Source organism: Nansenia antarctica, assembly GCF_963989245.1.
Source record: "Nansenia antarctica genome assembly, chromosome: 7".
In the NCBI taxonomy this organism is placed as follows: domain Eukaryota; kingdom Metazoa; phylum Chordata; class Actinopteri; order Argentiniformes; family Microstomatidae; genus Nansenia; species Nansenia antarctica.
Window position 1 is genome coordinate 55,012,420 of NC_137677.1, and position 27,506 is coordinate 55,039,925.

A 27,506-nucleotide genomic window follows, 5' to 3' on the forward strand; every position below is an offset into this window, starting at 1 on the left:
TGGTGTGGCAAAAGAATGAAGCATATCAGCTCGCATACTTTTAATGCTGCATGAATAGGTGCTTTTATGGTTTTTCTTTGCATCGCTCGCACGTTGTTACTGTACATATTGTACTTGTCTGTGGCACTGAAAGGAGTGATGTTACCGTGTTTCTCTAAGCGAAGCTGTGGTGTGGGAGGAGGATGTCTTGTCAGTCACATTTCAGAGACTTGAAAGGATGTACAGATGTTTTCAGAGTGTTATATTTTGAAATCACGACCAGGGTCTTGGGAAATAATTTAAATGTATTTATTATATTTTGTTGAAATAAATCATCAAAATGGTTTAATTTTAATTGTGTGAAAAGTACATTCTGAGACTCATGACACAATGTGTAGGAGACATCCTGTAAGAACTAGGGCACATAAGTGAGTGGAGGCTTTTGCTCAGATACTACCAGGGGAGGCTGGTGGAGGTAGAAATGGGCTCATTGTAATTCATGGAATTGAATGAGAAATTGTGTCAATCCTCAGATGATTTCTACATCCACCAGCCTCCCTTGGACACCACATACAGTATGGATAGGTAATTTACACAGCAGATATCAAACATTTTCCAAACCAGTATCATATCCTCAAATATTCATTCTACATCTTTTACAAACATCAACAGATGCAGTCTGACATCTTTTAATGTTAAGAGCAATACATAAGTAATTGTACAAAGACATTCAGATTGAGGAAAAGTCAAACTTTTGATATTTTACAAAAAGAAATGTACTTTGGGTGCATCTAGGTTAAAGGTAAATAGAAACACATGAGCTAATGTTATGATGAGATGTCTACATTCCTGGCTGTAGTAAGGATGTGATACATTTACGACCATTTAAGTGAACAGGGGCATGGGGCCCAGGTAGTGAACACATGAATGATTACTGCAAATACATACTTGTGTTTGGCAGACAAGTGGCCAGTGAAACGCGACTTGCTGTTAAACCCAACGTGCTTACAGTATACGTATGGATTCAGACACGAGACCTGGAGCTGACATTGTACCCTTAAGGCATCTGGTTCTTGAGTACTGGATAAAAATGCCAGCTGATTTGTATTGCAGAGTAAGATGGCTTTGTTTCTTGTAGTGTCTGAGGTTGATAGCCCTATCACTTATCCCAGTGGAGACCGGTGCATGGAGTATCCAAGTAAAGTAGGTGTATTAAATCGGACTACAATGTCTCCAAAGAAAGATGTCCACACTCCTGATGACAATGTCGTCATCGTGTCTTTTCCTCAAATCAGAACAAGGCGGTTGACATTAAGACACCCGTCTCTGGTCCCTAGACTGGCATTTCCATGGCGATCAAGCAGACAGGCGCTGAGCTGCCAGCTCCTCTGCGTCGTCCCTGTTCTCGTTAATCTCCGCCAAGGTTCGGACGAAACGGGTCCATTCGTCGTTGCGCGGAACGGCGATTTGCTGGAGGGAAAAACAATACAGAGAAATTTGTCAAAATCTTAACCCATATTATTGAAGCTCCAACCCTCTCGTGGGCCTAGTATAGGGGATCACAGGCAATTGTCACCAAGACCTGACCCCTCCCTGGCAGAGATCAGGGGGTAGAGCTGCTCTCTCTATCTGGGGTTTAGCAGTCAGGCCAAGACCCTCAGGAACTGACTCCAGGGAGCAGGGGTCTGACAATGGCTTAACTGTGGTCCAGAGTTCGGGAGCCAAACTCTATAATTCTGGCCCCTAACCTCCGCTTCAGATACAGAGAACAACCCTGTTGAGCCGCAATCTTGGTTTATTTCTTATTTATGATCTGCAATAATTCTGCATGAATAAACACATTCTTATGTTTGTCAAATCTAGTTCAAGTATAGTTCACTCTACGCAATGCATTTCCCAGTTGTCATATTTTTTTCTATTATACAAATATTGCCTCTCACCTCTCCAACATCATAGACACGGATCTGTCCATCAGAGTCTCCCACAGCGATCTCTCTGCCGGAGTGGGCCCATCGCACGCGGTTCAGGGCTGGGTTCCCCTCTACAGTGGCACTGGCTGTAGGAACCTAACAAAACAACACCGTGTCTGCCAAGACCCTCATAACACCAACACTGATTGACTGGCTCTGTACAACACTATTACGGCTATGAGTGTCTCTATGAGTTCTTATGGTAATCTGACTTGTATACCAAGTACACCAAATGATGGTTCACTGATTTTGGAGAAAACAAGACAACAGATGATGGGATAAGTAACAAATGAGAGTTGTGAGTTGGAGACGGTGCAAGATCATGTGAAAAGGCTGTCAGACAGAAAAGAAAAACTAGAGTGTTCTAGATCCACGGTGTCAGGTACCTCAGTGTCGTTGTTGAGGTTCCACAGATCAAGATGGCCCACTCCATCCACACACGCAAACAGAGCTGGGTGAGTGGGAGACCACATGACATCATAGACGTAGTCTGAGTTGTCCTCAAACGAGTACAATGGCTTGTTATTCTGTAGGAGAGAGAGAGAGGGATGTGAAAACACATTAAAAAAAATCTGGACAGCCAGAGCTAAATATAAAAGAGCATTGTGGGGTATTGAAGGATTGTACCTTGGTGCTCCACAGCTTGACTGTCCAGTCGAAGGAGGAAGTGACAAACAGGTGTGAGAAGTCGATGGGCCCTCCGGCTGTGTGGCAGTCGATCCCTGTGATTGGTCCATGGTGGCCCTCAAACATCTCACTGATGCCTGCTTTACTGTGGACCACAAAGATGATACACAGGGAGTAAGCACCAAACACTGGCCAACCAATCACATCACTATCATATCAAGTTGTTGTTCAGTATAAATTGACAGCCAGCACATGTGATCTAAATGTTACTAATATATCATGATATAGTCTACAATTGAATATGTGACAATACATATGTGACAATATACAGACACTTCGCTCAAGGCCTTTGTTTTGGTCGGGCATAACACACTGATTTCAAGAGATACTGCTGGACCCCAGCAGTATTCACCTTCATTATTTAAAACGCACAGTGGTATGGCGCTGCTTCCACTCTGCCTGGTCACATGGCACTGAGCTGTTACCATACTAGGGCTCTGATAATTACCCCGAGAGGTAAATACTCAGCGTGAGTGATGCTTATGCGTTATTAACTGGGATGAGAGTATCATACCATTGTAAATGAGGTGGAAAATCATTCCCTCAATTACAGCCGTGATCCTGCCATGCAAATCATGGCCACTATCCCCTCTCTGCTCACTATCCCCCCTCTCTCTCTCTGCGGTCTCTGGGCATAACACAGGACTGTACTACCACATCCCTCATGGACATCCCGCTCTCCCATGGACGCGCTCTGATTCGAGAGACGCTGCCTTGTCTGTTGCCTTACTACTGGACGACGCAGTGACTGTGTACTGAAGCGACTCGTTCTCGAATTAAAGCATTGTCAGGCGACCTCTGGTTTCATGTCTCTATGGGGCAACCGGTTTTAAACAAACTCTCTCACTCCGAGAGAGAGACAAAAAAAAAAAAACTCAAATGAAAAAAGAAGGGCAAAAATGTTATTTGTTTCCCCTTCCATGTGTGCCATGTTTATGTTGAACAACCTTTACAAACACAACTGACAGAAGCTGAAAGAAAAACAGGATGGCTGGGTAGGAGTGAAACCTCAAGCAGCAGGAGATCAAGTGTTGGATTCATTTAGTTTTGGGAAGTGAGGGGGGGGGGGTATATTTATTTGACACACTGTTTTAACCCGGGACCTAACAAGCCTCCTCAGTTTCCTGTTGTACAGTAGGTGTCCAGCGGGGACAGGGACATGAGGGGCAGCCTAGCGATTGGTGCAGCTATAGCTACCTTCCGTGACGACATGCCATGTAGACGGAGCCGTCCTCGCTCCCCACCGCAAAGTTGTTGACGTCTCCGAGGGGAAAAGACATGGAGGTGACAGCTACAGCCTTGGACTGCTTGAACACCAGCTCCAGGCTGTCCTGTAAGAGAGGGAGGACGAGGGGGGGGGGGGGGAAGAATAACATTCAGAACCAGATCTCTGCCCTGCCTTCATGTTAACACACACACTAGGGCCAACCTCAGCCTATAACTTTCACTTGACAGTTTATTAATGCATAATCTAAATTCAGCTAGCACTTTATAAATGATTAACATTTGACATGGGGGTTTGGCAGCGCAGTCGGAATGACATGGCTAGCAGAGTTAATTTCCTTGATTTTGAAAAATGAGTTGCAAAAGAAATATAAGGTTAATGCCAGGAGAGAAAAAAAAAAATATTCGGCACCATTCACCAACCTACTGAGGTTCCTATGTTTGACATTCACTATGAATGGAGACAGTAAAGCCTATATGGAGAACAGTGACAGATACTGTTGTCTCTGTCTCCCTATAACCTTGTGAAAAAAAGTCGACAAATGTGGAAAAATACAATCACAATCCCATCTCATTGTGGTGATGACGACAAGACACATTCCTCTATGTGATACCTGTGGCTGAGACAGCATGTCCAGGCTCCAGGAGCACATCTTGCCGTCGGTGGAGATGCTGATGAGGTTGTGGGCATTCTGAGTGCCCACCACATTCACACAGTACACTGGGTGCTGTAGGGAAAAGAGGGGCCAAGATCAACAATGAGTCTCTGGATGTAACACACTGTCACAGTCATACACTCTGGAGTCTTAGTTGAACTATGTTCATGGGGCTTATAAAGTTATATTCTTAAAGAATCAATGGCAAATGTATATAAAAGTAAAAAACTGGATGTAACAATCCCAGATTACCCGAAATACACAGTTCTATATTGTGCCATTTAGTACATGTAGTGTGTTACGAACAGTTCTGTGTCGTACCGTGTGTGCGGCCGCTGATAGTGGTGTTCTCTGCACCGGGGTCCTCTTGTTACTCCTGTTATCCCACAAGACGATCTGACCAGAGTACGTCCCCCCCACAACCAGGTTGGGGTGGAACTTGGCAAAGGCTACTGACATCACAGCAGACTAGCAGAGAGGGAGAAAGGGAGAGAAAAAGAGAGAGAGAGAGATATAAAGAAAGAGAGAGAGTGACATGGAGACGGTCGGACGACAGGTCTCTCTGGTAATGTCAGATGTCACCTCCAATCAATGACGGCTGCGTGCGGCCCCCAATTTCAGACTCGCTAGAAATAATATACAGACCTGGCCATTCACGGTAACGCAGCGCTATGCCAGCACACTGTATAGCGTGCTGCTTATTTTCTTTTTAGAGTTTAACAATCCTGTGTTTTCCATGACTCACACCTCACCACTCATGGCTTGGCCTTCTCCTGCAGGCTGCCTCAAGACAGGATATATCACGTATGGATTATGTCCACATTATTCATACACGTTTATTATGTCTCCAGTCTCTTTTGCCAAGTCTTTAGTTGGTCTGGCTGAAGTCATCACCCCGTAGTCCCATATCTAAATAAACCGACCCCAAACATCTCATCAAACGTTCGCATTAATTAATCTAAGTGATTTTTTCCAAAATGTGACACTCCGGTGAGGAAAATCACATTTCCCGCCCACTTAGAGGGCATGGAGAAAAATGAGTTCACACTTCTGTTGGGTTGTATTCGTCAGAGCAATGTGCCCCTCAACTACATCCGCTCTGGAGGTAGCCACATGTGGTTCTACTCAACCTGTCTTGGTCTGGGATCCTCGGGGCATGCAGTATAATAAGGCAGACTGGCGGAGGGAGGACCTGCTCTCCCCGCTGAACACAGGGCCCTTGTTTAGATATACATGATAACTAACCACCCTCCACAACACTGCATGCGTAATACTACTGCTGCCTATAGCTTGGATGCCAGTCAGCTCCGGCACCACGGGTCTTCTCCAACTAACATGTGTTTGTGGATAGATGTGGTGGAGGTGAAATGCCAGCCCAGTGAAATCACAGTGTGGATGAAGGGAGGATGGGGGGGGGGGGGGGGGTGGGGGAAGCTTGGGAAGGAGGGACGGTTGGCAGTGTTCCACACTCGTCAGAGGTAGAGCCACCCATGAGGCAGAGGGGAGGGGGGGGGGGTGCTTCAATACCTGGCAGTGGAAGACGTACTCGGGCGTGGTCTTCTTGTACTTCATGTTCCAGACCAGGGCCACCCCGTCCGGCTCGTGGGGGGCGTCCTCGTTGTTGTTGTATGAGGCAACCAGCAGCTCAGGATACTGGTGACAGACAAATCAGCCCAAATGAATGTCAGGAGGAAGTAGACATGGCCCCCAGGCTTGGCTCCATGTGAACAAGCCTCCCCTGCTCTCCAGTGGTGCCACTGAATGCCTAGTAGAATGTGTAACCGCCCCTCCTTCAACAAGATTTATGGCCGGGAAACTTTTTCTACCCAACAGCAGTCTGGTAAATAAAGTTTGTATCTTAAAGCTACGACTGTGCATAATGTTTTAAGCACTAGACTTCTGAGAAGAGCTGCTGAACCAACCATAATAGTAAAAGTTGGCCGCTGCAGGTCATTGAGGACCTTTGAAACTCAACCCTTCAGCGCACACTAAAAACACCGGCAGAGATGGCTGAAGAAAGAATGGCTTGAACGACCCTGCTTTCAAACACTTACCAGATGTAAACAAACCATTAACCTCTGCTGCTTCTCATATTGTTAAAACTGAAGTCTACAGTTTGTGAATACACAATTTAGCACAAGGGGGATGGATATCGCTCTGAGCAAGCAAGGTTGTTGAACAATGAGTTGGTGTTCAATCAATGTCAGAAGCCATTGTAGAACTCTGAATCAAATGAAGAGAGACGTAAGGGGAAACAAATCATTATGGACTCCAACTAAGTGACAATTTGTGCGTGACATAAGTTTGAGGTTCCTGGGGCATTGTGGCTAAATGTATAATATGCTAAATAAGTGTCACGTAAATCAAACAGAATTAAGCCACCAGCTTGATAAGTAATTTCAACGCATTAACAATCTTTATACTTATAATAGCAAACAATAAGTGGCTCAATTATAAGACAAAAAGCTATAGCAGGCCAGTGAAAGCTCAAATAACTGTGTTTTGTATATTGACATTTAAAATAATGACGTGGGTTTTCCCACAGTGACTAAGACCCTGAAGGGGAGAGTCATGATGATGACCTGGTTGTGACGGTGCAAGGCTGTTGTTACCTGAGGGGACCAATCCAGACAGGTGACAACACGGTGTTTGGACCAGCGCTCGTCCATAAACTGCCTGTTCAGAAACAGCTTGGCCCCTGCCTGGATCTCACTAGAAAATAATATAATAATAAAAAAAAGAAAATACAAAAAGAAGAAAGGTCAAAATACAACAGAAACTGTAGCTGTCTTGTAAAAGAAATAAAGTAAAAGTGTGATGTTAGCCGTTTACCCTTCCTTTTCTTCCAGGTCGCGGCCGCTGTAGTCAAAGAACATGTCCACATGTTCAGACAGCGCTCGCTCCACCATACGAGTGCTATGGTCAAAGAAGGTCATAAACTCCTCAGAGTGCAGGATCTGCAGCTTCTCCTCCTCTGTCAGCTCATGTGGGGGTGCTACAGACAGACATGACGCTTTATGGACTACAAATGACTACCTCATAGGTGTTTGTGTGTGTGTGTGTGTGTGTGTTGTACAATTCCAATCAATTCCAAACACAACGACATGCAATCATTTTCATTTTAAGAAGTTGATTCCATAAGTATCAGAATGTCTTATTCATGAAATTCAATGGTTGTTGAATTTTAAAATAAATACATGAAATTCCATCAACACTGTTTCACATACAATGCCTTTGATAGTTGTGTCACCTGTTGCAGTTGAATTCTAGCATTGTTAGTGAGAGACCCAGTGTAGGAGTATATCAAGGAATTGCAACTCTAGCCTACCTTCCTCCTCCTCCTTCTTCTTCTGGACTGGTTTCTCAGTTTGGGTCTCAACCTCTGGTTCTGCTGGAGCCGTTTCCTCCTCCTCCTCCTCCTCTGTTGAAACAAGATAGTCAGTTCAAGCCTGGCAAAGCTTTGCACCTCATTGTTTAGTAATTAAAAATCAAATCCTATAGGAGTGCTATAAAAAATAAATCTATGAATACCATTACCATAGATGCATATAAATGGTGAACATTACAACTAAACATCCAAGTCTGTGTGAACATGGTTTTTATTCCTATTGGGTACTACAACGGCAACAAAGTAATTATTTCTCTTTCCAAAAAGCATCCTGAATTGCCAGCAGGCTAGCATGGGTATGGGAATGGAATGATTCTGTTTCTCACAATTTAGCCAACACATTGTCACCTCGCTGAAAGGACCTGTGCCTTCTAAAGCGCTGAGGGTTGTCATTTGTGTGGAAGGGGGGGAGGACGCAGCAGGGGACCTTGTCGTAGGGTCCCCCTCCCCCCTCCTCTTCCCCCCTAACTCTGATAATGAGACCTAGCCATTCAACAGGGAGTGCACTTGTCAGTGCAGCCATCTCCTCTTGCTTCCCAGTAACAAGTTGCCCCCTTCCAGGCCAGGGGGCAGCGGGGCAGAGGGCGTGGAGCAGCTGCCCGAGGCCGCTCCCATTGGTCCAGCCAGCTGACGGGACGGTGCTGAAGCAGATGGCTCTACTGCTGGGATTGTCTTGTTCTACTCAAAGGTGGCATGAGGATGGCACAGAGGTTTTCCGCCTGGCCGCCCCTAGACAAGCCTCTCCCTGAACGACAAGCCTGTGCAATTACCGTCCCAGCAGGGGGTCCTACAACTGCTATTCAACGCCAGAGAATGTACAACAAAATACAGCTTGTAGGCCCGACCAGCTGGCGAACCATACACTGGCTCAAACTCACACGAGGCGAATCCGCTTTCTCAAACAAACATCTCACATCCTCCTTTACCCCTTCAAATGTATGAATGGATAGTGTAAACAAACATATTTCATGTGTATGAGGAAATATTTGTGTGTTACTTCCGAGCCCTATATCATATTGTATAGGTTCCCTATCTAGGATGACAGCGATTCACACTTCCATCCCCCCGTCCACTGAGATTATCTAAATGATAATGTCATCTGTCACTTTGTCTGCGCCGAATGATTTTTTTTCCCCTTTCCCGCGTTTAGTGTTGTGGAGGGTGGCGTTTGGGGGTGGGGTGGTGGGCGGAGTGTCCTGGGTGTTCTGATGTTCTGATGAGTTTACAGAACTGGGTTGATGACACAAGCCATTTCAATGTTCGAGCGTACTCTGGAAACCAAAAGGAGAAGGTTAAAATCTTTCCTTTCAAGGGCCTCAATCAGGCTTAAAGGAAAACAGTAATCACTGTCTTTCAGCTGGGCCTGGCGGCGCTCGTCAGCCCTTTCCCCGGCGAGGCAGCCAGAGCAATCAACCTGCCAGGCATTAGCAGCGGAAAGACAATCTGAAAATAAAGGGTATAATGCACCTGCCAGCCAAAATGGCCATTTGGAGAAAAGCTAGTGATCCTGCTGACCCCGCTGGGGGGGGGAGCACACAGACGAGGGGGAAAGAAACATTTAACAGAATTCACCCGGATCAGCCACGTCCTGCACACTGACACCTCCCCTCAAAGCAGGCCCAATTATGGCTTTTGTACCACTTAAGAAATAAAAGCTTTTTGGGGAGGAGCAGGGGGAGGGGGGAATGTAATCACAGGTCTTTGTCAATGGACAATATATTAATGCAAACGCTACGTGGGTCCAGTGTTGTTCAAGTACAAAACTAATGACCTTTACTCCCCGCTGCAGGTGTGTTGGTCGGGTCGGGTCCAGACTTCCACATTTTAAGTTTACGAAGGCTTCTACAATCTACACAAACCTTCCATTGCTGTATAGATGACTGTGGAGTACAGATGAGGGTGGAGACAACGTCTGTAGAGAGAGCCCACTTAATACTAAATAACGAACACAGCTTCATTCAATTCAGCGTTGTCAGTCTTAAGTAAACGAAGTAGACTAGCATCATGTCCCTTCTAATACTTAAAACACATTTATGCTATTAGTTTAACAACAATTAAATTATATGGCATCAAAATCATGACATAATGGTCCAAATCAGGCAGGCGATTTCAGAAGTCAGACTACAGCAACTCTGACAAGCAGGTTGAGGTCTCAGTCAGCTGTGAAATATCTCTGTCTCTCTCTCTCTACAAGAGGGTTGGAACACTAAATGACAATTCTGTGAATATGATGGAAAGGGTTTCTGCCTATGTTTTTTGTTTATGTTTTATCCCCTCAGCCTGATGCAATCGTGAAGGAAAACGTGGAGAGTAGGTAAGATATCCAAGATGGAATTAATATTTGTCATTGATCACTTTCACATTAAATCTTGACCTTGAATAAACTCAATTTAATTACACGAGTAGCATGTTGAAATTGTGGTTAGTGGTATGGTATATTGAAAAAATTAATTCAACAATGGACAGTTAGCAGAAGTAGCTTACTAATCGTCAAGTGTGAGTACATGAAAGGTGACTATGTTCAAAGAGCGCCACTTCAAACAAGAGGCTATTGAGGTCCTTTCGTGATTAAAAGTTTTGACCTTCCCCTGAATTCTGAGTGATTAAAAAAATTACATTTAATTAAATTTCTAATTTACTCAAACTTCACACTCCTGTATACCAGGATCACCAGACAGACCACTCACTGAATTTCCCAATATCTTTCTCCATAATTACCTCTTGTTAAGCAGCACTTATTGACGTTGGCGATGGCTGCTATTGTAATCTGAACATGTGAATGTTCTAGATATACCACGGTGGATTTCTGCATATTAGGTCAAATTCACTGAAGAGTGACCATTGCCCCCAGACTCCCCCAAATACTGGATCAATAGTCAGCATCTTCTTCTCTCTCTCTCTCTCTCTCTCTCTCTCTCTCTCTCTCTCTTTTTCCATTTTTTTTTGGGAGGGGGTGGGGGTGGGGGGGCTATGGGGCACTGCTCCCTCTTTCTGTCTGTAGCATGGCATGGCAGCGCCTCCCTCTCATGCCACCGCCTGCTGACCTTGAGAGTGCCGCGCCGTCGCCTCCTCTTGACAAGATGATGAATCGCTCAATCAGTGCACGCGCCCGACGCCACCCCCAACATCAAATATGCACAGAGCGGTGCGAGCAGGCATGGGGACGCTGTCTCACCAAGTGCCAGGAGTGATGGCGTGAAAACGCACAATGTCACTGAGTGTGTTTTGTTATGTGCCTATTCGCTGAAGGGAGAAGACAGGGAAGCGAGAGAGTTGATGAAATGATTACATAGTGGCAGAGAGCGAAGGGGGTCTGGTGTTGAACAGCCGGCAGGAACTATCCTTGTTTAACACACTTTTACAATGCCCCAGAGAGTCCATGCACCTCCCCAGAACAGAACAGAGACTGCTGCTCTTCATCCTTCACTGGCTCTGCTTATGGTTTTCCACAGAATCACACAATTTGTTCGCAGCAAGACTGCAGGCCAATTCACATTCCTCAATGAAAAAAATCACCACAAGTCATCTGGCTAGTTTCCACTGGAGAGATTGATCTGACAGGAGACTGGGTTCTAGGCAGGCTTAAGTGTGAAGAGGAAGTTAGAAGACTTGGTTCTCTAGCACAAAGACAACCAGCTCAACTAGGGAACGGCACTTCGTTCATAACCCCAGCCCTCACTGAGTAAACTCACTCACATAGTTATTGTGTTATAGTTATTAAGTTTGATTGATTGATAAATCAATACTGGATTGGAAATACAGGCCTAATGGACAAATTAACAAAAACATCAATAAAATAGCAGTGTCTCTAAAGCAGTAACTTGCTCTGATTATGATTTCTAATAATGAAGATTAAATAACTGAGATGGGGTTAATTCCTGGAGACCCTCAACTGCATCTTGAAAACTAAAGACACTGTATTCAAAGAGGAGATCACATCATCACACATAATCGTGGCATATGTGGTCAACATGTGGATGTTAGGGTTAAATATATATATATATTTTAAGATATGCATCGGCGACCACATGAAAGCTGTGTAGCAATTACATACATTGACATGTCTCAGATGCACTAGCCGGGCATGCACACAGCCCATCATATCTCCTCCAATTTACTGTTTCTTTTCCCTATTGGCCCTACTGGTCAAAGGATGGGGGTGAGTGGAGAGTGTGTGTGTGTGTGGGGAGGTTAAAAGGAGTGGGTCTACGTGTGTGAATTTAATCTCTCCTTTGCCGTCTTGTGTTTCCCGGGCCCCTGCAATTTTCCATAGCTTTCATCTCTACTCTGTAAGGCCAGATCATTTCACTTCCTGCTCCCACTTGTATGATCATACAAGCCAGCCAGGCGCAACACACACACACACACACACACACACACACACACACACACACACACACACACACACACACACACACACACACACACACACACACACACAACCAACTGCACTGTTCTCAGTAAACAGTCAACAGTAAAGTCTTGTTCAGAACTTATTGCATAGTATCTAATAATTAAAGTGTATTAAACTCATGGTCAGAATTCACACCTTCCTTCTGCTGGGTCACAATAGGTGTCTGTGTCTCCTTGGTGTAGGACACGGTCTCCTTGGGTGGGAAGTCCACTTGGGTGATCTTAGCCATACCCAGCTTTACAGGTCCTCGCCTAAAAGCACAGCACAACTTCACATACAACGCATGGCCATGGACACCAGACTGCATGACATGGGTATGAGACACAGCACAAGTAAGTTATCACATCCCAGACATTTCATTTGTACTTCATCACATACATCATTGCTTTTGAAACAAATGCGGACATCTTCAAATGATCACTTACTCATGGAGCAGAAAGGGTGGGCTAATGTTCAGTTAGCATTGTGAATGAAAGATGCCTCATATGCATGCAGCACAACTTGATTGTTAAAACATTTTAAATCTGAATTGAAATGAGGATTTGGAGATGGTCAAGAGGAGCAACAATGCTGGAGGTTGAAAGAGGGGTGAAATGAACGAAGGAGGAGGAGAAGAAGATAGTGTCCAATACCCCAGCTCAGAGTCAGAGTGAAGCTGAAGAGTGGACGGGTCAGAGTCCCAGTGCAGAGTCCTGGTTAGTGTCACAGCAACAAGGCGGCATTAGTGAGAGAAAGCAGGCATAAACCAAGAGGAAACAAGTTAGAACTTACACACTCAACATGCCCATTGAAACATACAGGTCACAAATCAAACTTTTGTTAAATTCTTTTAATAATGTTCCACTTCAGGGAACAAAAGAAAAGAAAAACAAATTCCAACGAACTTTGCCTTGATATGTTGATACGAGGGGGGGGGGGGCAGTTACCAAGACAACCCTCTATTACACACCAAAAATGTATAATGTAGTGAATATAAGGCAGAGGGATCAAGGACAGTATTTGTTTAAAATGCATGGACACACAGGGCCTGTGAGTGGGATGACACCGGGTCTAATGAGCAGCCTGAGGGGCTGATATAGCCTGAACTGTGTCACACCAACCACCCTGGATCTCACATGAAGGGGGGAGGGGGAGGGGAAGGGAGAGACGAGCGAGAGGGAGAGAAGAGCAAGAGAGGCAGAGGGAGGGAGGGGAGAGAGAGAGAGAGAGAGAGAGAGAGAGAGAGAGAGAGAGAGAGAGAGAGAGAGAGAGAGAGAGAGAGAGAACAGCAATAGAGGCAAAGGGAGAGGGAGAAAGAGGGAGAGGGAGAAAGAGGGAGAGGGAGAGAGGAATTAGCTCCTTTGAATTTAATTGAATTAAGAGAGAGAGAGAGAGAGAGAGAGAGAGAGAGAGAGAGAGAGAGAGAGAGAGAGAGAGAGAGAGAAATAGAGGTAGAGAGCAGGAGGCAGAAAAAGAGAGCGAGCGAGCGAGAGCCCTAAGGGGGAAAACATGACCTCCATGTGTGTAGGAAATGGCCATGCTGGTGAGGGAAATGAGTCAACACGTAGGGCCCAGGGCTGGAGGAAGAGCTCCCTGGCCCTGATGGGACACTGGGGGAGCTAGAGTTTCAGCACAGGGACAGGGCTCTAATTAGGGGTTAAGAAGTCCCTCAGGCATCGCGGGAGCCTGGTGTTTTATTGTTCATTTAGGACTCTTCTAATTCAACAGCACAAAAACAAAATAAACATGCACACCCTTAGCATAAGCTAGTCATCATTCTCTTTAAGTATATAAAACTGCACCACGCTTGAGATGGTATACTGTTGATATACAGTAGATACTTTGTAAATGCATAGTCTGTGATGAACGATACTAGACAGAGTAATGTGTAACTTCTTGACCAAATTGCTAGGTTTTAGACTTGAAAATCCACAAAGCTAGAGGGAAAAAACGGTGAGGATTGTGTTGTCAAAAGTGTGCATGTGTGAGGGTGTGGGTTTAGCGTGCCAGTAAAACTTAGAATACTGGTCTGTCTGGTGTTTTTAATCTCATTTTAAGGCACAAGCCTGTCCCATCTCAATATCTTGTAATACAAAAAATATATAAATATTATAGAACAGATACATGCTGAAACCTGTAAAAACCAAAACCTTGAGATGACACAAATATTTGTCTTTGTTGGGTTGGCAGTCCCTCATTTATTCCTGCATTTAAAAGCCAGAGCGTTGCTACCTAAATTACAGCAGGGCTGCACTGAGCTTACAAAGGATGAAAGCTCCGCCTGAGAGAAAGGAAAGCATTTTGTCATTAAAACGTTATTCTGAGGGGTGTTTGTACCTGGGTCCCACGCCGGCGCCATCGCCTGAGTCTTGGCTCCCTGCCTCGCTTGGCGTGCCCACCGATTTGGAGGTTGGAGACATGGGAGGAGGGACTAGATAGTGAAATAGACAGGTATCCTCTGTTACTATGCGCAGAGGCTGGACTGGTCACAATGGCGCAAAAGGTATGTCAGTGTTGCGGTGGCAGCAGCGGTAAAAAAAAAAAAAGAGGATGCATGCAAAAAAGCATAAAAAATTGAGGGGATATGAGCAGCAAAAAAGAGAAAAGAAAAAGAAAAATGGTTATTGTTCATGTCATATGTAGTAGAAAAGAAAAGAAAATCAGAGGTATATGCACAGCCCAAATGGATGCAAGAATAAATAAGTATTTTAATTGTAATATTGTATATACAGAATAATATATATATTTTTTTTTTTGTTTTAACACTGATATATGACAAATCTTAGAAATATGCAATCACAAATCAACATATCAAAATCAAATAGATGGTGAGACAATAAGGATATAAAAGGTCAATAGGGTTAGAAAAAAAAAACTTTAGAAAATAGAAGCGAGAGGAAAAATAAAGGATTTGACACATTCAACAGTGGAACCAAAGAAGAAACACTTGTATCCAGAATGTCACAATTATTCTAAAAAAAAACGTTTAACTAATGCACCAAATCTTACTAAAAAAATTTGATTGAAAAGTTATTCTTCCAAATCTACTTGATGAAATGAAATTTACTTTACAACTGAATCATTTAGAATGTCAGTTCCCTACACCACTTTGATACAAAGTGTCTTGTTTGTAGGCTGTCAGGCCATAATGGGTCTATCATGGACCACTTCTGCCCCCTACAGTTAGCTTGTTCTCTAATGTGAATCCATTGAAATCTAATTTATTAGGGTTCTTCTCTGGGTTACAAACATTTGCTTAGTACTCAGATCGCCTGGCTCTGGACAGGATCATATGGTCCAAACTATGCTAGAGAGGTTTACTTGTGTAGGCCTGTAACGCTACAGTGCTCAACGAAATTATGCAACAGCACTAGTAGAGTTGTTCTTACCGATAGGGACATCTGACGAGATGATGCCCATGCTCTGCAGAAGGGCATCTGCCTCACGCCTCTTCTTCTCCAGGTCTGAGTCATCCGGTGGGGCAGCATCTCTCTTCTGTTCAGCCTAGGAGACATTCAGGACAGAAACATTTGTTAGCTCTCAGGTTATGGCTCCACAAGAGGATTTAGGGTGCAGATAACCTCCATTGTTTTCCGTCATCCCTATTTCCCCTCTTAATATTCAGATACTTTGTGCACTCAAAGCGTTTCACAAGACTATAGTGTGCGTGAAACCCTGTTTCTCACCTCTTTCTTCTTGCGCTCCTTTTTCTCCTCTCTTATCTGAGCCAGGCGTTGTTTCTTCCTTTCGAGCTCCGCTTTTAGCTCACTTTTGTCTGACATGATGCCAAAGCTGTAAGACACAAACAAACATCAAACCGAATTATCACAGTGGGTCTGATAAATTCCCAGCATTTGTTTGTAAAAATGTACGTATTCAATACTTAAATTGACCGTTTCTATGGGGCAAAAGCCCACTAATCCAAACACATTGGAATCTACAGTATGGTCAGAGTCAAATGTTTAAAGAAACTGGGCCTCCATTTTCTGGGTGTTCTCTGAAAGTGTAATAAAATGAGACTAGCACCTGCTCCTTTGCTGTGCTCTGCAAAGGGCAGAGCAGTTTGGCCCCATCAGGGAACCAGTGTTAGCTTTTGATGAGGACGTTTGAGCAGGGTTTAGATCAGGCTCAAGAGCACACTCTACTGTCGACACAGAGAATGGTTGGATGCTCTACTATTAGCAGGGTCCTGACCACCTGGTCTAAAAAACCCTCTTCAGGCCAAAAGCCCCATTCAAGCCTCTTTTGTCTGCTCAACTCAACCGAACTTCACAGAGATTAAGTTGATAATCTCAAGTGAGGCTTTATCGTTCTGCATAAAGCATTAATCAGTCCTCATATCCCCCCCATAGCACTTGACCCTTTCACCAGGCATCATGGGGAGCACTTCTAGGCATTTGTCTTGATTGCACAACTTGGCCTAAGACAATGAATGGATGCCTCTGAGCTTTCATATTGAAATCATTCTCTATGCTATAGCCTTTTCCCATAAGGTGCACTACATAGTGTGAAAACCCTTCTACATTAAATTGGATAAACCACTTGGAAAAGACAATGTGTGGATATTGATTCAAAACATTGCATTTTCTCAGAATTTTATAATTTAGCACAGCCTACAAAAACTGCTCTTGCGGGAGATGTTAAGATTATTTTCTTCTACATTTTTGGTTCAATGTTTCCTCTATTACAACTTCATTGGGGTGGGCCAGGCCATGCTTCTGCTGTATTGGTGTAGCCTCATGTGCGACATAAAATAAGCACTTTGGGGGGAAAGACTGGTCAATGCTGATCATGATAATACTAGCCTATTCGCTTTCAGTTGCAGTACAAGATGATGCACTACAGAGCATAGACAACCAAATTCATCAAGGCCGTATTTACAATGATTGATAGCTAGGCATACTGTTATGACTTACAATAAAACAAGATGCAAGCAATCAGTAGCTAGAGCAGAGTGGCCTAAGCTTAAAATAGATATTGCTCAGCTTAGTAGGCCATGATCACTGCCATTATATCAGGAACATTTTATGAAGCATGTTTTTTCTTCTTCTATCATAATCAGCTACCTCACTATGTACCTAAGCTATGTTCGTTTATTAACCTCATTAACTCTGACATCAGCAGAAGATGCTGTCAATCAGTGAAAGATGCTACTTAACAGGCAGCTGGCCACATGTCGAGGTGTCCTTGGGCAAGACACTGAACCTCAAATTGCGGCTGGGCGCATTGCATGGTAGCGTGCTGCCATTGGTCAGTGAATGAGTGTGTGTGAATGAGTGTGTGTGAATGGGTGAATGAGAGGCCGTTGTAAAGCGCTTTAGAATAAGGTGCTATATTATAAGTCAGTCCATGATTTTACCATTTACAAGAGACATGATGAGCATCATCACATGATCAGCATCTCTCATGCATGGCTGCTTCACTGCCTAGCCTCGTCTAGTTATACACATCTACACTCGTTTTGGATATGAGAGAGTGTAACTAATGTTAGAAAAATCAATGCAAGTATCAAAAGTAATGTAGTAGTGTTGGCAGATTTCCCAAATATATTATATCATAATTATAGCAGCGGCCCCACCCAAAACATTGCATTGTGCCTGTGGACAAAACTGATTTGCTTCCGGATGATCCTTTAGTTTACACTTAGCTAGAGTTGACTTTAACCTATCACACTTAACATTTATCTGAAGCAAAAAATATAACTTCACGAAGCCTCTGAACCTATGCGATTGTGGGATAATCCGTTTTAACACAATAAAACAAGCTCTCTTACTAGGGTAGCTAGTTAGCTCAAACACGCTAGCTCGGCCTACTGCAGACATGACAGCGGGGGTTAGCTAGCTAGCCTGCCAAATCAAAGACAAATTAAATCGTAGCTGACAGCGTGAAGCATACACTACTATACGTTAAGCGTTACATACATGATTAGTCTGTGGCTTGTCAACAAACCTTGACGTCTCCTCGGCTTTACTGCCTTGAATCACAAGTCACGAAACGCCGATAAACACAACGGATGCAGAACTACGGACGCTGAAGACGGACATTCAACTGGAAAGATGTTGCTTACTTGCGCCAGCAGGGGGCACTCTAGTAGCAGTTCTCGGCTCCAATGCTTGTATACTGTCTGAGATAGCCCATCTCACTAGCATAAGGTAGGTTTTTAAGAGTACTACTAGACCAAAATGACACTTTGAGGGGTGGTATCCCGGACACAGATTACGTCTAGCCCTGCACTAAATCACTTCAATAGAACATTTCCATTGAATACGCGTTTTAGTCAGGGAATAGGCTTAGAATTATATCAGAACTAGTCTAATGCTCCAATTTCTCACTATGACCGATTACAGGTGTTCACCACTGATCTATTAAAAGGTAATTGGTGTAACATTGGTGCATGGCTGTGTGATGATTGTCACATAGTAGAGTGTTATGATGATAATAAAGTATCTTAACTGCAATAAACTCACATGTGCCATTCTTACTAATGTAATCCTCTTTCAAACATGTGTTGTAGTTATATATGCAGTTCTGTAAGTACCTCTTCTAAACAAAAAAGCAAAACCACTCAAACTAAATGTTCACCTACAATTTATACAAATGTTTCACAAATAGGAAGCATGTCTCTAAATTCTTTACAAGAGTTAACTCCTTTATCAAAATGGGAATGTATTAAATGTACATTAATTTACAATATTAGATTTACATTTTTGGCATTTAGCAGATGCCTTTATCCAAAGCAACTTATATGTAGTAAACCATCTGAATGTTTACAATAACATTAAAAAAAACATTAGAAAAGGCAACATTTCGAAACTTATGTCAAAAAATTCTCAAGGTGCGGTTTTCAGATAGGTAATTTGCTTTGGGACTATCAGACCAATGGATACATTTAATACAGCGTTTTAAAGCATTAACAGACAGACAGAACCAGTAGTTGGTTTTCATGTTACTCAATTGACCTGTCCTGAGTCCTCCAGTTTGCCATTTCTTTTTCTGGCCTCTCCACTGGCTTCAGGGTCAGTCCGATCAGTGTGTGTAGACAAGACCACAGTATCCACTGTGGTGGCAGACCCTCGCCCACTGTTATACAGTGAGAGTAGAGCCTGTTCATTGGGGCGTCTCCAAGACGGGCGAGTGGCGATCCAGAGGATGATTGCTCCATAAACCACTATGAGCACTCCAAGCACATTCACAAACGTAGCCTCTGGAGGAGAGTCCTTGTACTTAGGCTCTTTCCTGAGAGACAAAGGACAGAGGTTAGCTTTGATATAATTTTGTTCAGAAAGTGCCCAACCAATATAAAAGTATTTCCCCCCATGTAATACTTACAGGCCAAAAATGAGTTTCTCTGTGATGCCCATAAGTGCAGAGGCTATGACGCTGGCAAAGATGAAGAGGCCACTGTAGATGTGCAGGGGCATAAACGCTGCTCTCAGGTACATCGGGGTGATGGGTATAAGGTACACACACACCCCTAGGAGAAGCTGCTCAGGAGAAAAAAAGAAAAAATGATTACATTGGGAAGTTCCAGAGCATATATTATATACTTATTGCATAAATTCCAAGCAGGCTTACCTGTAGTGAATATAGTATCACTGCTGCAAGCCCCACCCAGCTGTGCAGGCTGTACATGTTGGGGATGTTTTGTGCATTGTGGAAGTCAAATACTGCTACCAGGGATATGGCAGCAAAGATGAAGGCCAATGTGTTTAAACCAGCATGAATAAACTTCATCATTAACTTGCTGCACTTCCAAGTCCATGGCAGTCTGTACACCACAATGGCTGAAAGAGCATAACAGTTCGTTTGACTTCATTTCATTGATGATTGAGGACAGTGATGCATTTAGTTCCTCTGTGAGTATCATTGACATGGCTGTCCAACATATGAGGTTTTCTTCTAAACATAAAATATATAATATAACCAGTCCAAAGTTTATCTCATTATACAGTTTTGCTCTGTTTGTTGTAAACAGTGAATCAACGCATTAATAAGCCTGTAATGATGGAAGGACATTCTGAGTATAAAATTGCATTCATTGAAACTTGCAGTGACCCACTGACTCTCGCCCCGTTTTCCTACCTTTTTTTTTTACTAACAACTTTAGTGAACATAACATTGGTTATGGCTTTTGCACTTAGATAGAAGTTGAAGAAACAATAATTATAACCATTATGTTTGAAAAGAAATTCGCCACAAATCCAATGTTACCGTGTAGCAATTGCTGTTTCACTGTAGGGCTGTTCGGAATTACAGGACTTGATATTTACTGCCTTCAGTTGACTCACTTCATAAAACTGCGTGGCAACAATCCTACGGCAATCGCAGTTAGACTTTTGGAAAAGCAGGAAAAGCAATAATAAGAAATCATTTTTACAAACGTCTCACCAATTCCCTGGATAAAAATGAATCCGGTAACGATTAAAACGGGGTGCCAATTGAATTCAGCCGATCCTCCATCCCATGCCAGACCATCTTTAAAGTGAAAGACCCATCTCAAAACCAAGATTATACAAATAAAACCGACTGACACAGCCGCCGAGAGAGCGAACAGGAACTGCTTGAAACTCTCCATTGCCATCTCTGACCGAAAAAGACGCCAAACACCCCACTGGATTAACGGAGGAAGTCACTTAAAATTGATGTCTCAAACAAACCAGAGGAATTTCAAGAGGTTACCCGGGGGGGGGATGGGTGGTCGTGACTGTTCACAACAACAGGAGGTGCATTTTTCAGTTGTGTAACCTCCTCATTTGAGGCAAAACTGCCACATACCGCACTGTTATCACAAGACAGCAAGACAAAAAACACTGGGATATGCGCCCCCTTGCTTGGCTAAGCGGTGTATTCAAACGAATTCTATTCGTTCAGTTTTATCATGAAATGTAGTGAAACTCTGTGATGTCCTAAGAAAGAAGTGGAAGCACAAAGAGTTTGGAAAACCATTGGAAAAATATTTATTGCAGTGATCACCACTTTAATTCTTTAAAAAAGTAACACACAACAGAATGCCAGCATGAACAATAGGCTACACTAAAGAATGCAAAACCAAAAAGTGCAATAAGAAAGAAAAACCAAAATATTTACTCATGTTTTGCACAGGGTTTCATGAGATGCACAGTAGTGGAAGTCACTCAAGCTTTGAGTTGTTATTTCACTCCAACTAAACTAACTAACCCTCCCTAACTAACTAGGCTTCCCTGGACCTCATTTTGTAGACATGGCACCTGAAGTTATTGTTCTTCATCTGTTCAATATGGACAATTGTATCTCTGTCAAAGGACAGTTCATGGCTGTAAGTCTGAAACACAGGACATACATGCCATTAAAAGGGGGGAGATTTCATTAACATTTGTTCATACAAAAAGTTATCTAAAATCTCATAATCAACTAACAATACACTAAGACCGCAACATTGCCTGTTAGTATTACGAAGGTCACAATGCATAGCTAAGTCATATTATGTTACACAATCAAGCACTTACCACATCCCAAGATTCCACAAGTGCAACCTTCTTCAGTAACAGTCCACTCTGGTTGTCATGCAGTCTGACGTGAGCCTTTCCATCACCCTCTCTGTTGGTCACCTCCACGACAACAAGAAGGTCTAGCTCATCCTCATACTCCACCATCTGGAATGTCTATGAATGAATGAATGAATGAATGAATGGTCTTTATTGTCATTGATATAGTACAGGTACCAAACAACGAAATTTGGGAGTGGGGGCTCTCCTGGTGCTAGGAAAAAAACTAAAAACAAGAAGGGAAAAGAGCTGGTTTACATAAATAAAGGCTATGTACACTATCCACTATACTATACTATACAAATAAAACACTGTGCTGTACTCTATGCTATGCTATACCTATTCTAACATTTCCTATTCTCTGAACCTTATGTACCCTAGGGTTGTCATATTGCACATAGTGTTATTGCACATTCATTTAAAGTGTCGCAGTTTGCAGGTTTGAAATGTACACAGTTGTGTTTCAGTATTACACTTGATTTCAATCTAGTAGCTGCCATCAATTTGTCTAGAATTGTCCAGGGCCTAGAACCTAGGTCTATCAAGGAACATCAACACAAATGTGATGAAAAGAACCTCACCAGAAATAAAAAAATAATGTCATGTATGTCTCAGGTTGTATGTCTCAGAATTCATATGATGAAGTAAGATTCATTTAGTAGGGATCAGAACTTCATCAGTACATTTCATACAATAGGCCTAAAAGATACACATTGTCTATTCACAACGGAACTCCTCTTGGCAACAGAGATTGATTGGGTTTACATGTTCAAGAATAGGAGCCTAATCTTTTAGAAGACGTTATACAGTACCTCTTGTTCTGGGTCATCATCCAGCTGATTGTATCTTCTCTTCACTGTGCGGCCTGAGGAGGTGACACTGATCTGGGAAGCAGCCTATTATAAATGATGGACAAGGGGTTGTACTAATCAGTCAAACTTCCTTTGAAGCAAGAAAAAACGCTTTTCACCATTCCCTCTCTATAATTGTGAAAATCGAATGATTCATTACCAGTCCATGTTTTAGAGCTAGATGGAAAGACGACAAACACCTGTTTGGACAATGACCATGTATTTTGTTTTTTAGGTCAAGCTGCTGGTGCTACTCCCATACTCAGCATGGTAAACACTTTGACCTTGGGATGGGTGCACATAATAGAGCAAGAGGGGGCTGAGCGAGGTCATTAGATTTGCTGTCTCTGGTACTTTTCCACTGCTTGTAGACCTGCCTTCCTCTCCTCAGAGTTCCTTACTACTTTGCTGTATCTCTCCCAGGGCTCTCCCCAAAGAACGCTGTGAACTTGCTGGTGCCAATATGTAAAAATTTCTGGGCAAATTAAACAATGTCTTTTGTAAGGATATAGTAACTATTGTTGATCGCCAATGACATTGTTGTTAGGTTATTTGGTGGAGACCCTCAAGAGTTAACCAACTGAGAACAAGTTTGGCAACTTATGTTCTTATACTTGAATAAAGAGGTTACAGTAGGTAAGCTGGGAGCTTATGCAGTTGGGTTTTGTGCACAAAAAGGGAGTCAATCTCCAGGGCTTTAACAAGGTCCAGCCGACCTTTTGGTAAAGGATGCAATGATGAGTATCAAAACTATGATCTGTATAAAAGTAAGGGGGCTATGATAAATGGTATCCAAGGGTTTAAGAGTGGTGGCAGCTGCATTTGCTTTCTGCTCTTCAAGGAAAAGCTCTAGATCTATTCCTATAACAGAAGCCCACCTTAAATTGAAAGACGCCGGGGATCAGACCTGATCTTTTGATTTCACAAAAAAACATGAATAACAAAATCAATAAAATGCAAAAAACTATTTGTGTCCACTCACATTGTTGTCTCGAAGGGCCGTGATGGAAAATTCCCGAACTACATCAGACTGTGAATCACTCTCCATCTCATTAAGAATTTTTAGCACACTGGGGAATATAATTCGGACATGCCCTTAGTTTGATCTGACAAATCAGATACAACAACGAATTTATGTGAAAAGTGAAATTTACACATATTTCAGTTAGCTACAGTCCGACTATGGCTGTTTGTTTAACTCACTTTATGGTGCTAGGCCCAACATGGAGGATTCTATGGGAGTCATCTGGATGGAAGTAGATCCAATCAGCCTCAAGAGAACAGCACTTCATGTCTTGTATTCCATTGTTAGCCTATTTTCAAAAATATGCAGAGAAAATTACAAAAAATATATTTTTTGCAGACCTAGGTTAATATGTTAACTTGCAGAACAGTCTGCACATTCACTCAAAAACACATTCAATTAATCTGGCTGTAATCAGACTATATGCAATGAGTGTGTAAATAAATTGGTACATTAACACTATACATTTTGAGCTCATCATCTACTTGACTTTTACACTGTAATAAACTATTCTGTTATGTCTTCATGACACAGTATTTTCTTATATATAAAAAACACAAAACAATGATGTTAATTTAGCACTAGCAGATGCTTTTATACAAAGTGACTTACAGTAAGCTTAGCAACAATTATCCAAATGTTTAGCCTATGCAGAAAATTACACCACAACATGTGTGTTATGCCAGTAGCAACTGAGCCAACTAGACAATTCTTTATTGGGGATTCAAGATTACACTACAGTATGGCCCTCAGTCCATAGACAAAGCCTGCCAAAGACACCTGCAGCTCTCTGAAACTGACATCTTCAACAGGTTCTGACGCACTTGCATTAGGATACTTCATCTATGCTAAAATAGTCTCACAATTCAGGAGAGAGAGACGTATGTGTAGCCTAATCAATTCAATACATAATGCATGAGAATAGATATGTATATTACCAGGGTGCTATCCTTGAGCGAACAGATGTGGTGCGTTCCCTGGTGTTTCTTCTGAGGTGGAGTGAATATGCAGTGCCATGGATAGCCTCCAATATGTATACTATTATCAGAGCATGACACCTCAAACAGCACTGGGGGGCACTCTGTGGAATAAGGATTCAAAAAGCCTCACTACGGTCCTCTGAAGAAGACTATTCTGCAGATAAATAAAGATACACAGATAGTAAAGATAGATAGTTGTTAGACTGATGGGCAGAAAGACTGATAAGACAGATAAATAATCCCATACCGGTGATGCGGATATTCACTGGAACACCAAATGGAGCCTCTCCTACGGTTTTACCACCCACATGACAAAGCTCTCCACAACTCTCTCCAAGCACCAATTTCCGTGTCATGAACTGGCAAAGAATGATGTAGGTTTTAAAAGATAGTAACAGTCTAAAGATCCTCAGAAATGTAAGCAGCAATTAAAATACAGCAAATGGTGACACTCTACTGTTTATCATAAATCTATACCTTTTGCACAATGTGATCAAAGCTATAGAGCTTCACAGTCTTGGTACTGTGAGAGACCGCAAGGACCCCTTGAGATAGAATAACATCACTTACAGTGTTTCCAAATATCTGAAATGATAGAAGGCATCGCAGAAACACATAGGTCACAAGAAGAGTGCATGGTGAGCTAATACATTTCTTAGATAGGAAATAGATGTTTTTGTGCATACGTTTTTGTTGATCTCCAGAACGCCCACAAGTTTCAGGGGAAAAACATGGAAGACAGCCAAGTACATCAGGGTCTGGTTAATACCTGCCTGTGAGATTTACATTTTAAAAGAAAATATATACATATCTTGTCAAATCATTTATCTTTACAATTATATCGCAAAAAAAGATGAAGAGAGCTATAAGGGCAATAGAAGTAATCCATAAGGTGTGATTCAATCCACACCTGTCTTGACAAAGGCGTCACTTTATTCTGAACGGACTTGACATAAAATGTCTCTTGAGAAACACCCCAGCCAAGGTATCTGCCAAAGAATAACACAAGATTAACTTATAATAAACTCATTAGGAACACGCAACTCACTCAACTGAAAAGACAGCTATTGATGTTACAGACAGATGTTACAGAAATGTGATTTATGAAATAAATTATAATAAGTCTCCATTACACACTCTGTGCCAATTACCTGAACTTGTAGTTTGGTGATAGGTAAACTTTCTGAAGTGGTTGTCCTGTCTCAACTGAGAGACGATACAGCCAGTTATTGGCAGTCAGAGCCAGGAGACAGGGATTGTGAGCTGATGGTGTGGGCAATCCTTTATCCTACAAGGTTAAAACACAATAATGTAGTGACAATTAGGGTTGCAAAGGGGGGCATATTTCCTGTACATTTCTGGTAAAAAATATAGCAGCCATAGATAGATTCAGATTTAAAATGGTTTACTTACAAGTGGGCTCTGGCATAGCAACGCATCTTCAATTTTCTCTGCTTTGGACCGTTTGGGTAAGCTATACAGAAGTTGTGGCTGTGGGGGAAGGCTGAAAATTGATAATTTATCTTTAAAAAAAAGGGATTGGTGCTGTATTTCTGGATACTCATTACTCATGAAACAGAATATGCAAATGCTGGTATGATGAAATAATAAATCTGTTACAATTTTGAAAGAGTCTTGCATACCTACCTACTATAGCAAGACTGGAAATTGTCAAAGTAAATCCTTCCACCCTCATAAGATATTGTGGATTTTGAGGTTTTGCTCCAGACTTTGGTGAAATCTTTGTTTTCCTAGAACAAATGAAAGCATTGGTAAATGGCGAGTCTTTTTTCATTGTGTCCAGGGGGATTTATGAATGAATGAATGGTCTTTATTGTCATTAATATAGTACAGGTACCATACAACGAAATTTGGGAGGGGGGGCTCCCCTGGTGCTAGGAAAAAAAATGTATACTAAAAACAAGAAGGGAAAAGAGCTGGTTTACATAAATAAAGGCTATATACACTATCCACTATACTATACTATACAAATAAAACACTGTGCTGTACTCTATGCTATGCTATACATATCCTAACATTTCCTATCTCTGAACCTTATGTACCCGAGGGTTGTCATATTGCACATAGTGTTATTGCACATTCATAAAGTGTCGCAGTTTGCAGGTTTGAAATGTTCACAGTTGTGTTTCAGTATTGCACATTTAAATACATTGCATAAAATCTTCTGCATTCACATTACCTGAAGGACAATGTCCCTGAAAATCTTCAAATTGTGTCTCAACAGAGTCCCAGCGTCTGAGACGCCTCTACATCTTTGGTCCAAGTAAGCAGTAGCATTTGTCCTCCTCAGTTGATGCATCGCTAGGGGGCGCTGCATGCATGAGGGAAAACAACGTGGACCCACATCACCTTCAGAATCAGAGCATGTTAGCCAGCTAGCTAACGTCGCACTGTTAACAACAAAGCAAGGTAAGAGGAGTTAAATTGTCCTTGATGTTGGTAATGATATTAATGATACCAACCTCAATGATTCGTTTACATAACGTAAGGCTAATAACATAGCTTATATAACTTTAGGACGGCTGCAGACTTTGGAATAGCATACGACAGGTAGCCTGTCTGAACTTATTGGTGTTGCAAATAAGTAAATAATTGTACATAATCAGACTATTTAGCAGACTTTATTTAGTTAATTTGGCTATTGCTTACAAGTAAGTAGTAGACAATCTAAGAACATAGCGAACACATTAAGTCCAGTGAAGGTAGCTGGAAATCCAAAGACTTGCGTGGCTAGCTGGCTCGTGGGTTTCCAATGCATCCACTGCAGCCTGCTGGGATATGTAGTTTAAACATCTGAATATGTAGTTCA

General features: G+C 42.4%; 3 protein-coding genes across 4 annotated transcripts; all 3 read right to left on the reverse strand.

Annotated features, from left to right (window-relative positions):
• Nucleotides 1-278: 278 nt before the first annotated feature.
• dync1i2a (dynein, cytoplasmic 1, intermediate chain 2a) lies at nt 279-18,283 on the reverse strand. 2 transcript variants are annotated; one of them, XM_080535642.1, is made up of 17 exons: nt 18,247-18,283; nt 15,984-16,089; nt 15,687-15,801; nt 14,635-14,728; nt 12,951-13,010; nt 12,454-12,569; nt 7,845-7,937; nt 7,349-7,511; nt 7,129-7,228; nt 6,044-6,169; nt 4,838-4,984; nt 4,475-4,588; nt 3,834-3,967; nt 2,577-2,721; nt 2,336-2,476; nt 1,920-2,045; nt 279-1,449 (listed from the first exon to the last, which is right to left on the reverse strand). In XM_080535642.1, exons 2-17 carry the CDS (start codon nt 16,077-16,079, stop codon nt 1,336-1,338), a joined length of 1,884 nt encoding a protein of 627 aa, XP_080391768.1. In that variant the 5' UTR covers nt 16,080-16,089; nt 18,247-18,283; the 3' UTR covers nt 279-1,335. The 2 variants fall into 2 exon arrangements, with proteins under 2 accessions (XP_080391768.1, XP_080391769.1); XM_080535643.1 differs by lacking the exon at nt 12,951-13,010.
• Nucleotides 18,284-19,247: 964 nt separating this feature from the next.
• Nucleotides 19,248-20,878, reverse strand: cybrd1 (cytochrome b reductase 1; the record flags this gene model as incomplete). The annotated part of the gene is made up of 4 exons (XM_080537365.1): nt 19,248-19,533; nt 19,627-19,781; nt 19,873-20,081; nt 20,686-20,878. The coding sequence occupies 4 exons, from the start codon at nt 20,876-20,878 to the stop codon at nt 19,248-19,250; spliced, it is 843 nt and encodes a 280-aa protein (XP_080393491.1).
• A 436-nt stretch (nt 20,879-21,314) lies between these two features.
• dcaf17 (ddb1 and cul4 associated factor 17) lies at nt 21,315-27,435 on the reverse strand. The gene is made up of 15 exons (XM_080536272.1): nt 27,347-27,435; nt 26,877-27,008; nt 26,324-26,427; nt 26,090-26,180; nt 25,828-25,964; nt 25,587-25,665; nt 25,363-25,449; nt 25,154-25,261; nt 24,924-25,035; nt 24,635-24,777; nt 23,876-23,985; nt 23,655-23,742; nt 22,634-22,717; nt 21,783-21,938; nt 21,315-21,598 (listed from the first exon to the last, which is right to left on the reverse strand). The coding sequence occupies exons 2-15, from the start codon at nt 26,994-26,996 to the stop codon at nt 21,488-21,490; spliced, it is 1,530 nt and encodes a 509-aa protein (XP_080392398.1). The 5' UTR covers nt 26,997-27,008; nt 27,347-27,435; the 3' UTR covers nt 21,315-21,487.
• Between the last annotated feature and the right edge of the window lie 71 nt (nt 27,436-27,506).

What these genes read in the sequence shown, in the direction of transcription:
- dync1i2a (XM_080535642.1), bottom strand. Translation starts at nt 16,079, where the DNA reads ATGTCAGACAAAAGTGAGCTAAAAGCGGAGCTCGAAAGGAAGAAACAA. An exon ending in TGTGACCCAGCAGAAGGAAG is followed by an intron (nt 7,938 to 12,453) that starts GTGTGAATTCTG and finishes TTGTTTCAACAG; the next exon opens with AGGAGGAGGAGGAGGAGGAA. An exon ending in GTCTGGATTGGTCCCCTCAG is followed by an intron (nt 6,170 to 7,128) that starts GTAACAACAGCC and finishes GTCTGTCACCAG; the next exon opens with TATCCTGAGCTGCTGGTTGC.
- dcaf17 (XM_080536272.1), bottom strand. Translation starts at nt 26,996, where the DNA reads ATGCATCAACTGAGGAGGACAAATGCTACTGCTTACTTGGACCAAAGA. An exon ending in AGTGAATATCCGCATCACCG is followed by an intron (nt 24,778 to 24,923) that starts GTATGGGATTAT and finishes CTTATTCCACAG; the next exon opens with AGTGCCCCCCAGTGCTGTTT. An exon ending in CGCTCAAGGATAGCACCCTG is followed by an intron (nt 23,986 to 24,634) that starts GTAATATACATA and finishes TTTTGAAAATAG; the next exon opens with GCTAACAATGGAATACAAGA.